Source organism: Xenopus tropicalis, chromosome 4 (assembly GCF_000004195.4).
Source record: "Xenopus tropicalis strain Nigerian chromosome 4, UCB_Xtro_10.0, whole genome shotgun sequence".
NCBI lineage: Eukaryota > Metazoa > Chordata > Amphibia > Anura > Pipidae > Xenopus > Xenopus tropicalis.
Window position 1 is genome coordinate 148,316,577 of NC_030680.2, and position 12,261 is coordinate 148,328,837.

Here is a 12,261-nt window from a genome sequence, read left to right on the forward strand (position 1 = left end):
CAAAGAATATCTGCTAAAATAAATATTCATTTTTTTGTGTCACTTGTCCTTTAAGGTATTACTCGTACGAGGTACCAGTCCTTGGTATGAAGAATTCTGTTTACAGACCTGTTTGACTGCCTTTACCCCAGATGATATCATATTATGGCCCCTTTACCCACGACCCTGTTTGTAATAGGAAACTAAACACCGTAGGACCATTGGGAGAGGTTAAACGATGCTTGTGGCCAGCCTACCAGTGAGGCAATGGCTGTTAGACAAGGTTATAATTCCAGGTTGATCCAGTAATTCCTTTAGGGCTGTGGCACATGGGGCTACTTTGGGAGCTTTAACTATTTAAATAGTGACGAGACAGACTAATGTCACACTCACTTTCAAGCAAGTATCAATAGATTTGTACTTGGAATAAGAAGGTTTCTTTATATATATTTATTTAGATACATTCAAGGAAGCACTTGAACAGAAATAATGTTTTAGTGCGTCTTGTTTGTTATCGGATGGGGCGTTTTGTTTTCAGCTTGGCTCAGTTTGAATTTTGCCCAATATAAATGCCCCCCTTGACAACCGAATGTAAGATGCCTCCAGCAATTACATATTCTCTCATTGTAGGCTGCTCTTCTCCCACTACTTCCTGCTTCTTGGCTGCTCCGCTTCCAGTATTAGGGCCAGGAGGCGGGGCATATCCTTTCCCTTCTTCGTGCTTCTTAGTTGCTCTTCTCACAGTATTTGGGCCAGGAGGCGGGGCATAGTCCTTCCCTTTTTCCTGCTTCTTGGTTTCTCTTCTCCCAGTATTTGGACAAGGAGGCGGGGCATAGTCCATTTCCTTCTTCTTTCTTCTTGGTTGCTCTTCTCCCAGTATTGGGGCCAAGAGGCTGGTCATAGTCCTTTCCCTTCTTCATGCTTCTTGGTTGCTCTTCTCCCAGTATTGGGGCCAAGAGGCGGGGCATAGTCCTTTCCCTTCTTCGTTCTTCTTGGTTGCTCTTCTCCCAGTTTGGAGCCAAGAGGTGGGGCATAGTCCTTTCCCTTCTTCGTTCTTCTTGGTTGCTCTTCTCCCAGTATTGGGGCCAAGAGGCGGGGCATAGTCCTTTCCCTTCTTCATGCTTCTTGGTTGCTCTTCTCCCAGTATTTGGACAAGGAGGCGGGGCATAGTCCTTCCCTTTTTCCTACTTCTTGGCTGCTCTGCTCCCGGTATTAGGGCCAAGAGGCGGGGCATAGTCTTTTCCTTTTTTCCTGCTTCTTCGCTGCTCTGTTCGCAGTATTAGGGCCAAGAAATGGGGCGTAGTCTTTACCCTTCTTACTGCTTCTTGGCTGCTCTTCTCCCAGTGTTGAGGCAAAGAGGCAAGGCTTGGTCTTAACTTCTCTAGCTCCTGATAGGCTGGTTGGGTTTTTTGAAATTCATTGATCTTTCTGGTCAGTTCCAGCAAAGGTGGGAGGTCAAGTAGCAGGTGAAAGAGCAGCCTCATACCTGCAAGAAGTAGGGCAGGTCAGTTGTATAAGAATAATAAGATCCAAGTTTAGAATTGAGGAAAATTGTATCCCACGTATATTTAAGAGCAGATATACCTGCAATTTTGATTTAATTTGATTTTTACAGTAAATTTTTTTCATATTAGTAGTAAACCAGCTATTACATTTTAACATGTTGGAAGAACTTGAAGTTAAGGTGGCCATACACAGGCCAAACAAGCGGATCTTTTAGTGTAGGGGTATCTTTACTTTTATACTTCTCCATCTCGGCCACTGTCCTTCCCTGGGGTATTAGGAGTTACTATATAAATTTCTAAGTGGGCTGCAGACTGTCTGGCCCTACTTTAGATATTCCGTACCATCTCACCCTTGTGATGTGTAAATCAGAAGGATTAGAAGAAAGTTGGAGATATATACATTAAGCTTAAGACTGAAATATCACTGAATTGTGTGCAGAACACACTGACTGGCGGCTACAGACTTATAGACCCTTTTAATGCAGAGCTCCATGAAGTCTGGATTTCAGAGGCCGCTGATTCAGTCTCCTCCCACTATGGACTCTGGGATGACCTCACGCTTGCATCGTAATTCATTTTAGTCCTGCGAGCCAATTAAAATACAGCTGTAACTCAGGTCCGTGTCAGTAACCAAGAAAAAGTGCCGAGGGGCTGCCATCGCCTGACTGCTATAATGCACACTTCTTGGAGCAATTAAAATGAATTAGGGTGGGGGCACCGTTTATTTGAATATCTGCTGTAACCACATTCTTATTTCTACTTAAATCTGTCTAATTCTCTATCTTTATCTATGTAATCATTGCCTTGTATACACAGCAAGATCTTGTGTTAAACATGCAATGCACTAACAGGCACATGTCTTGCTTTGTGCGCAGAGGGTTCCTATTTAACTAGGCCAGTGCTGTCCAACTTCTGTGGTACCGAGGGCTGGAATTTTTCTGGCCTACATGGAAGCCAGTTTTGACCACTGCCCTTTTTTAAACCGCACCCGGTTGGACAGCACTGAACTAGACCAATGCAAGGGAGCTGCCATTTTGCTTGCCTTGGCCATGGTTTTCTACCATAAAAGTAAACGAACCAAAGACCTTATACGCACACCCTTAACTCTCCTCAAAAATTCACGCTCGGTGCTCACTGCGGGGGGGATCGGCACCCTCCAAATAGAAAAAAGCAATGGCACTCGAGCTGTAAACGGGACTAGCCCTTTATATACTTTATTACGGAAGTGCAACGTTTCGGGGCAAAGGGGTTGCTTTGCCCTGAAACGTTGCACTTCCGTAATAAAGTATCTAAAGGGCTAGTCCCGTTTACAGCTCTTGAGTGCCATTGCTTTTTTCTATTTCTACCATAAAAGGTCATAGGGATTTTGGGGGGCACCTGTCTAGGGTAGCAGTTTTAGAGGGGTGGCCCTATATGGAAATAACCCCCCCTACCTGCCACTAGACTCGTAAATCCGATGGTGGAGCTGTGGGGGGCACGTATCCCTCTCCTCTGCAATCAGCACATGTGCAAAGACTGTCCTGTACCTACACATGTTGGAAAATGGAGGGGCGAATGGCAAGTAACAGCAGCAGTCACAATGTCAATACCATACTAAAAGTAAAGGATTGCTGTCACTTTTGATCTAGACCAGGGGTCCCCAACCTTTCTTACACGTGAGCCACTGTCAAATGTAAAAAGACTTGGAGAGCAACACAAGCACCATAAAAGTTAATGGAGGTGCCAAATAAGGGCTGTGATTGGCTGTTAGGCAGCCTCTATGCACACTATCAGCGTACAGGGGCTTTATTTGGTAGGAAATCTTTTTCCAAGTTTTTATTCAACCAAAACTTGCCCCCAAGTCAGGAATTCAAAAATAACTCCCTGGTTTGGGGGCACTGAGAGCAACATCCAAGGGGTTGGGGAGCAACATGTTGCCCTGAGCCACTGGTTGGGGATCACTGATCTAGAGAGAGTAAAAAGAAAGGTCAGAGAGCTGGTTTCAGTGACATTTGCAATGTTTATCTGTCTATAGAAAGATCTAGTATATAGATAGACATGTAAGAATACCTCTGTAAAAAATAAACCATAAAAATCACATGGTAGTGTTCCTTTTATTCTAAGGTCATCTATCCCTATAAGAAGTGCCAGCATCACTTAATAAATAAAACTTCAACAATAATATGGTGTTTATCTTGGATCTGTGAGAACTTGTGCTTATCAGCTGTGGGAGGAAGCCCAGCAGAGCTCCAGGCATGTTCTGTCATGGTGCTGTTTGCCTTGCCATATTTGTTTCTATTGTGATCCTTAATGGCATCATTCTATTTATTTGTTTCTTTTGTATGATGCAAAATATTCCCAGAACCTTATTTGTATTCCAAATAAAATAAGCCTGATGTCATTAAAGTATAACCAATATCCTGTGAGTTGCAGTTAAACAGCTGCTGGAGGGCCCGTGCCCAGTTTAACACATTCTCTGTGTATGGTCTTCCAGGCGCTCATGCAATTAAGGTGACCTACGATGACGAACCGGTCCCCAACAGCCCATTCAAAGTGGGAGTGACAGAGGGCTGCTACCCTGATCGCGTGAAAGCCCAAGGTGCTGGACTCACAGAGGCTTTGACAAACAAGCCAAATTTGTTTTCAGTCATTACAAGGTTAGTAGAGGACACCCCAGCCTAGTTCATTCCTACTGATGCACTTTGTTGCTTTTATTGACTTTTACGCAAATTATTTAATTCACTAACACATTTAGCTGTAAGAGGCAAAATACTAATTCAGAGGCAAAATACTGATAGAGTATGAGGATGGTTCAAAGCGCAGCAGGGAGTTGCTTTGCTGTGCAGCAAGAAAGGCATAAGGTACAGGAGTCTAAAGCCGGCCATACACGCACCGATAATATCGTAAGAAACCTTGTTTCGTACAATATTCGGTGCGTGTATGGCGGCTCGATGAGGTGACCGATATCACAAAAGGCTGCAGATATCGGTAGACTCGTTGATCGCCCAGGTCAAAAGATTTTGATGGGGCCCGAGCAAAATCTACGTTCAGAGCTGAATCGGCAGAAGGAGGTAGAATTCCTATTGTTTCTACCTCCATATCTGACAATTCAGCCCTGAACATCAGTGGAGGGTGTGAACGATCAATGCGTCGCACCAGTGGTCGCACAAAAGATCAAAATTTCTACATGTATGGCCACCTTTAGGCTAAGGACCCACGGAGCGGTTCAGTAGCCCGCAATAGATCTTTGCTATTGTGGGTGACGAACCACTCTGAAATGCCTTTCTACCAGCAGCAAAAGGAGTCGCCGGTGGAAAGGCCATTTTGCATCACTTTGTTGTTCTGAAGTCACACAAAGTTTCCTCCTGCAGGCAGCTTCATGCGACTTGGGAATACCAAAGCAATGCAGAGATCTATCGCGGGGGACTTAACTGCTCCGTGGGTCCTTAGCCTAAGTGTTTATGCTTATGCGGTATAATTCAGTATTTGATTTACAAGGGCCCCGCTAAATGCACTCTGGGTGCTCTTTTTTTCTTCCCACACTCCAAAAACAGGAGCAGGTTTACTGACACCTGATAAAATTTGACCCTACTGTGTGTGAATGTGATTAAAATCTTAGATGGTAAGCTCCACTGGGGCAGGGTCTAAGGGCGAAGACACATGGGGCGATTAGTCGCTGTGACTTTTAATTAACTTAATTGCGGCAACTTACCGCCCATGGAATTCAATTACATTGCCGCGACAAATCGCGCGAGTAATTTTGCGACTTTTCATCGACTAATCGTCCATGTGTCTTCGCCCTAAATGTGGCCATACATGCACCATTATTATTGTACGAAACTAATCAGTGTGTGTATGGTGGGAGACAAGGCAAAAGATACCAGTGAAAGCCTTGGATACCAGTTGTCTCATCAATCGGGCAGGACTAAAAATTTTGATCAGGCGCATCAACATCATAACAACATTAATGCTGAATTGTCAGATAGAGGTAAAGAATTCCTTTGTTTTTACCTTCATATCTGACAATTCGGCTCTTAACGTTAGTAGAGTGGGTGAATGAACTTTCCCACAACCAATGATGGCAAAGACTGTAATTGTAGCGTGTATGGCCACCTTAATGCTGTATAATCTCTGTAAAACACTGCATAAATGTGTATATAAATAACTTACATAAATAAGGTAAACAATATGACACCTCCCACCCATATGCACTGAATAAGTACAAATATACAGAGAAGGAATGTTTGCATTACACAGTATATATACCCTCATACTGTATTGCCTAGTTACAGGAAATCAAAGGAAGATAAACACTAATTATGTACTGATGGGTTTATAAGATCGGTATTTATATACACGCCACAATTTACGCACAAAACGTTGGTTGCTATTTCTCATTGTATATTGTACAAGATTGGTTTTCCCCTTGATTGCCGAGCACACAAAACATTTTTAAACTTAACGAAATATATATTTTTTAATTTCAGTAACAGTCGTGCATTGTAGCTAGCCTTCATAATAAAGACATTTGGGGACTTTTGATATTATTTCTGTACATTCTCCTGTGCTTCTTTGTTAAAGTAGCAGTGAAATGAAAAGTTTTCAAATTAAATAAATTGTAATGTACTGTTGACCTGCACTGGTAAAATGTGTGTGTTTGCTCTAGAAAGGCCACTATAGGTTATAAAAATAAGCTAAAGGCCCCCATACATGGCCCGTGTAGGGGCAGAAACGAGGGGCCTGGCTGACCGATATCTGGCCTGAAATTGGCCAGATATTGATCGGCCAGGTTAGAAAATCCAGTCGGATCGGGGACCGCATCGGCTCGTTGATGCGGTCCCCGAACCGACTGCCCCATGGCCGCAAATGTAATCCGATTGTTTGGCCCCAGAGCCAAACGATCAGATTTATTTTTTTTAAGCTACTTGCTACCCAATATCGCCCACCCATAGGTGGGGATATCGGGTGAAGATCTGCTCGCTTGGCGACATTGCCAAGCAAGCAGATCTGCCCGTGTATGGCCAGCTTGATGTGTAGCCACGGGGGTAGATATTCAAATTTAAATAGGGCTAAATGGCACAGTCTACATAGCAGATTACAGATAAGGTCTGTAAAACACCATTGTATTCTATAGAGATTATTATCTGCTATGTAACATGTGCCTTTTTTCCAGCTTGTCTACACGGCAGCTTCTTTATATAAACTTTAGTAGTGTTTCTGAAGCAAACACACAGATTTTACCAGTGCGGGACAACAGTACAATATATTTTAATTACTTTGATACAATTTCACACTAATGTGTAGCCTGGATAAAGGCAGCAGATGAGATTGGGATGCAGACTATTGCAGTTAAGTGGGGCACTGTACAATACAGGAGCACAAGAATATTTTGACTGATAATTGTGCAAACAAGCGCCCCAGTAAAATGCTCAACATTTTTTTTCTTTTTGCAGGGGGGCTGGGATTGGCGGCCTAGGAATTACAGTGGAAGGACCCTCAGAATCCAAAATGTCTTGTAAAGACAACAAGGATGGCAGCTGCAGTGTGGAATACACTCCCTATGTCACAGGGGACTATGATGTGAATATTACATATGATGGAGAGCATATTCCAGGTATGAGGAAACACCAGGTTGTTCAAACACTGCTCTCATTTTTATCATGAAAAAGGGTATTTTGTAGGGATTCTGGGAAACAGCATACAAAATTGCTTGAATTTAATAAGATTTAAATATGTTTCTTTAGTGGCCAAGTCTTCAAGTAGATACCGTGCCGCTGCTGTGATTGTTTTTAGCAGTATTGTTGGCGCATGTATTTTCATGTTGCCCCCTAAGGAATGAATGACCCCTATTAACCCTGTGTCCCCAGTTGGATTTTTCATGGCATTGCAAAAGTAAAGACTTACCCTTACAGAAGAGCTGGCAGTTGAAAGGTCAGATGAATTGGTTTATTCTGCTCCAGATAAGATCTCTGTGGCGCTGTAAGAATGTGGCACGCAGGACAGAAGACAGAATCTGCAGAAGGGGCACATGTGATAGTGAAATAATGGATGTTTTTACAAAAAGTCTGTTGCTGTTTTTTTAAGATTAATATCTCATGGCTGCTGACATAATAGAACATTCCATTATTGTGGGGCCAACTGCTTGTGATAAAATCTGCCTAATCTGTCTTTGTTTTGCATTAGAGATGGCCTATTATGATTTTTAACTTCCTCTTGTTAACGGGGACATATAGGAAACTTAAGCAGGAATGACATGCACTCTTGTTTCCTATTAATGTTCAGCAAAGAACAATATCATACGTTGTTCTGCCCACAGAAGTTTTCTGTAGCTACATTTTCCTATTTATTAGTACATGAGGATAACATTACCTATCATCTCATGACTGCAGTGCAACTGGGAATTGGCTAAATTAATATGAATAATGGCAGACCAAGCCACAGTCCCTCTAGTTAAGGTGGCCATACACGTTAAGATCCGTGAGGCATATACGTTAATATCTGTGGGGGAAATAGGGAGAAGATCTGCTTGCTTGGCGACATCGCCAAGCGAGCGGATCTTCTCCCTATATCCTCACCTACGGGTGGGCGATATCGGGCGAATCCAGGGTAATTCAGTCGTTTGGCCCTGGGGCCAAACAAGCGAATTAAAACGACAGTAATAGGCGCAGTCGGTTCGGGGACCACGTCAACAAGCCGATGCGGCCCCTGATCTGACTAAATTTTTTAACCTGCCCAATCGATATCTGGGCAATTTCAGGCCAGATGTCGGTTGAGCAGGCCAGTTGTTATTGCCCCTACACGGGCTGATAAGCTGCTGAATCGGTCTAGGGACTGATATCGGCAGCTAGAATCCCGTGGCCCGTGCATGGCCACCTTTACTCTCAGAAACAAGCGGCTTTTGGTTCGCAAAACATTCAAGTTGTTATAGTTTGATTGTTAAAAGTACAGGTCTAATTGGTTGGATGGACTACTGGAGCGTGTGGTATAGAATAATGCAATTACATCATTGTTTCAGTAATTAATTTGTTATACATACGTATAGGTTAGGGTGAAGCATGAAAAGGAAAGAGAAGAGCAGATATAGGTCATGGACATGCCGTCATTTCCTCATTCCTAAGTAACCCCTGCTGTATTCAACATGTCGTAGACCTTCACCGTGTCATGAAATCAATAGGTTAATTAAGTTTTTAGCCTCACTCAGACCAGTTAGAATGGCCGTACACAGTCCAGTAAATCCAGTCCAATAAACTGACAGCTTTTTATCCTGTGTGCTTTCTTTAAGCACTTCCGACTTACCTCCCAGGACACTTTTCCTCACACTCTCCTTTGCTGTAAATACTTCCTGGTTACCCCACAGAACACTTTTCCTCACTCTCTCATTTGCTGTAAATACTTCCTGGTTACCCCACAGAACACTTTTCCTCACTCTCTCATTTGCTGTAAATACTTCCTGGTTACCCCACAGAACACTTTTCCTCACTCTCTCATTTGCTGTAAATACTTCCTGGTTACCCCACAGAACACTTTTCCTCACTCTCTCATTTGCTGTAAATACTTCCTGGTTACCCCACAGAACACTTTTCCTCACTCTCTCATTTGCTGTAAATACTTCCTGGTTACCCCACAGAACACTTTTCCTCACTCTCTCATTTGCTGTAAATACTTCCTGGTTACCCCACAGAACACTTTTCCTCACTCTCTCATTTGCTGGAAATACTTCCTGGTTACCCCACAGAACACTTTCCCTCACTCTCTCATTTGCTGTAAATACTTCCTGGTTACCCCACAGAACACTTTCCCTCACAATCTCATTTGCTGTAAATACAGGTATAGGACTCATTATCCAGAATGCTCGGGACCAAGGGTATTCCGGATAAGGGGTCTTTCCGTAATTTGGATCTCAATACCTTAAGTCTACTAAAAAATCAATAAAACATTAATTAAACCCAATAGGATTGTTTTGCATCCAATAAGGATTATTTATATCTTAGTTGGAATCAATTACAAGGTTCTGTTTTATTTCTACATAGAAAAAGGAAATCAGTTTTAAAATTCTGAATTATTTGATTAAAATGTCTATGGGAGACGGGCATTCCGTAATTTGGAGCTTTCTGGTTAACGGGTTTCCGGATAAGGGGTCCGATACCTGTACTTCCTGGTTACCCCACAAAACACTCTCCCTCACAATCTTATTTGCTGTAAACACTTCCTGGTTATTTCACATGACACTGAAACTGAAATACATATTTGCACCACATACACCAGCTGACAGGAACTCTCCTACTAACAGGACAGTGTGAGTGTAGGACAGTGTGAGGGCTTCTTCAGCTTCCCCGGCGCTTACTGTATCCAATCACTGACCTGCCCGCTGCCATTACAGAGGGGTGCTAGTCAGGGCCCATATTGCTACAGGAGTGCTAAAAGGTGGATATGCTTAACTGAGCATGGAATTAGCTCCTGCAACAGTGTAAGCCATAGCAGAAGCAATTTCCCCCCTTCAGTGGATTAAGCCTCCATTTACATATTTGTTGCATGGAAACATTTATCCTTCTTAGTGACCTTGTTCTCTTAACCTAACTTGAACTTACCCGTAACTTAAGTTCTGTGGAGAAAGAGAAAACCAAATTCATTGTGTGATGCTATGAGCCTTTGTTTCCTACACATATACAGTTTCCTTTGTATTTCCCTTGCAGGCAGCCCATTCAGAGTACCAGTGAAAGATGTTGTGGATCCCAGCAAGGTCAAGATATCTGGCCCTGGGCTGGGAACAGCGGTACGAGCAAAAATCCCTCAGCAGTTTACAGTAGATACCAGCAAAGCTGGCATTGCGCCCCTGGCAGTGCAAGTGACAGGACCAAGAGGTAAGAACTCTGAGGAAAAACAACAACATTAATGAATACATCTTTGTTCTTTCTGAGCCAGAACTACATAGTGTGGAGGCTTTGTAAAGTCCTCAGCTGGGTCTGAGAGAGTGATGTGATCTGCCCTGTCCTCTACAGAGTGAGGCTTAGTAGTATATTTATCATGCTGTGTAAAAAGTGGAGTAAAGCATTACTGGTGATCTTACCCAGAGCAACCAATCAGCAATTAGATTTTGACAGTTAGAAAATCAAATCAAAGCATCTGATGGACGTATGTCTTTTTTCAACCCAACTTACTATGTTACTATGATTGGCTGCAATATACAACATCACCGGTGATGTTTTACTCCACTTTTTACACAGCATGATAAATATACCCTTTAGTGTATAGTGTAAACGGCAGTTAACATGAAAAGAAGATGATAGTGTCCAAAATATAATTCTCTGAGACTGTGGCAGCGACTTTCTTGTTAACCTGCAATTCCCAGCATCCCTTGGCAAATATTGTACAACGCTGCGTACCCTTGTGGCGCTTTATAAATAAAGTTATACATACATACATATTCTATTAGGACTGATATTTATTAGGGCTATACTACACTGGAGATTTTGATCAGATTTTGTGCTTCAGATTTTATGCAGAGGCAGCATGCAGCTTTCCCTTCCAACAGACATGTCATGTCCAAGGGCAAAGCTTCCATGTAGTTTACACATCAGATTTTTCTGTCAGTCCCACTACTTTTTAACCCATGCAACTACAGCTGACTTCTTGAATGTGTTCTATCAATCCGACTCCATTTTACAAAATCTCCTGTGTAGTTTAGCTCTTAAGGATAAACTGGAGGTGTGCCTAGTTACCTTCAAGTGCTGTTGGCCGTGGCAGTTTGCCATCATTATCAACATTATCAGATATTAACTGGTGATTTGGTCAAAGCGTGACGCTAATGAATTTTATCTGTGTATGTACAAATAATGTACAAACTGCTCCAGCTATTGTATTAGATTGCTAGGTAAAAGAAAACAAGCGGTAAAGATCAATACACTCACACCTTAAAGGGCATCTATCTCCGTAGAATAGAGCCCGCACTCTGGTTGGGTGCTAGGCCGCACACACCCAGAGGGAGCTCCCAGTTTGGACGCCCATCTCTGTGCCACAACATGGCTGCCCACACTGGGAGCAACCTCACCTTTAACTTAACATTTAGTATGATATAGAGAGGGCTATTCGCAATTGGTTTTTGAATTATTTAGCTTTTTATGTAGAAACTCTCCAGTTTGGTATTTCAGCAGCTATCTGGTTGCTAGGGTCCAAAATATCCTAGCATCCTGGCTTTGATTTGAATGAGAGACTGGAATATTAATTGAAAATAGCCTAAATAGAAAGGTTAGAAATAAGAAGTAACAATAAACAATAAAACTGGAGCCTCACAGAGCAATAGTTTTTGGCTGCTGGGGTCAGTGACGCCCCATTTGAAAGCTGGAAAGAGGCAAAAGAGGAAGGCAAGCTATAAAAAAGAAAACATTAAAACCAATTGAAAAGTTGATTAGAATTAGCCATTCTATAACATGCTAAAAGTTAGCGTAAAGGTGCACAACCCCTTTAAAGGGGGGACTTCACCTTAGAATTAACTTTTAGTATGATGTGTCCTGACACAATTTGCAATTGGTTTTCAATTCATATATTACACCCTATAAAAGTTTATTCGAAGATCAGATTCCCCTTTAATATTTCTAGTAGACAAATACATAAAAAGCATTCAAAGGTTTTCCATTCCTTTACCTCATTCGTTTGCTTTTTCCATCCAACGGCTGGCTGAGGGTCCTGGGAGTTCTACTTCCCAACAGCTGGAAGCCGTGATATATATATTTTTTTATATCCCTTCGAAGGCCACACTACAGGGGAGAATTAGGGAGGGGGATTGGGTTATTGTAGGAAG

The 12,261-nt window shown here is 42.4% G+C and overlaps 1 protein-coding gene and 1 long non-coding RNA gene across 7 annotated transcripts in view; one reads left to right on the top strand and one right to left on the bottom strand.

Moving 5' to 3' along the window:
- The window catches only part of flnb (filamin B), a 169,771-nt gene that overhangs the window by 121,696 nt on the left and 35,814 nt on the right, over positions 1-12,261 (top strand). For all 6 annotated transcript variants that reach the window (XM_004914170.4, XM_031901250.1, XM_031901251.1 and 3 more), the window contains exons 23-25: positions 3,958-4,120; positions 6,917-7,077; positions 10,157-10,324. In XM_004914170.4, coding sequence (XP_004914227.1) covers positions 3,958-4,120; positions 6,917-7,077; positions 10,157-10,324 — 492 coding nt within the window. The remainder of the gene's footprint in view (positions 1-3,957; positions 4,121-6,916; positions 7,078-10,156; positions 10,325-12,261) is intronic.
- LOC116410479 lies at positions 456-10,157 on the bottom strand. Its single transcript, XR_004222446.1, has 3 exons — positions 10,052-10,157; positions 7,368-7,476; positions 456-1,465 (listed from the first exon to the last, which is right to left on the bottom strand). It is a non-coding gene; the product is annotated as an uncharacterized LOC116410479 (long non-coding RNA).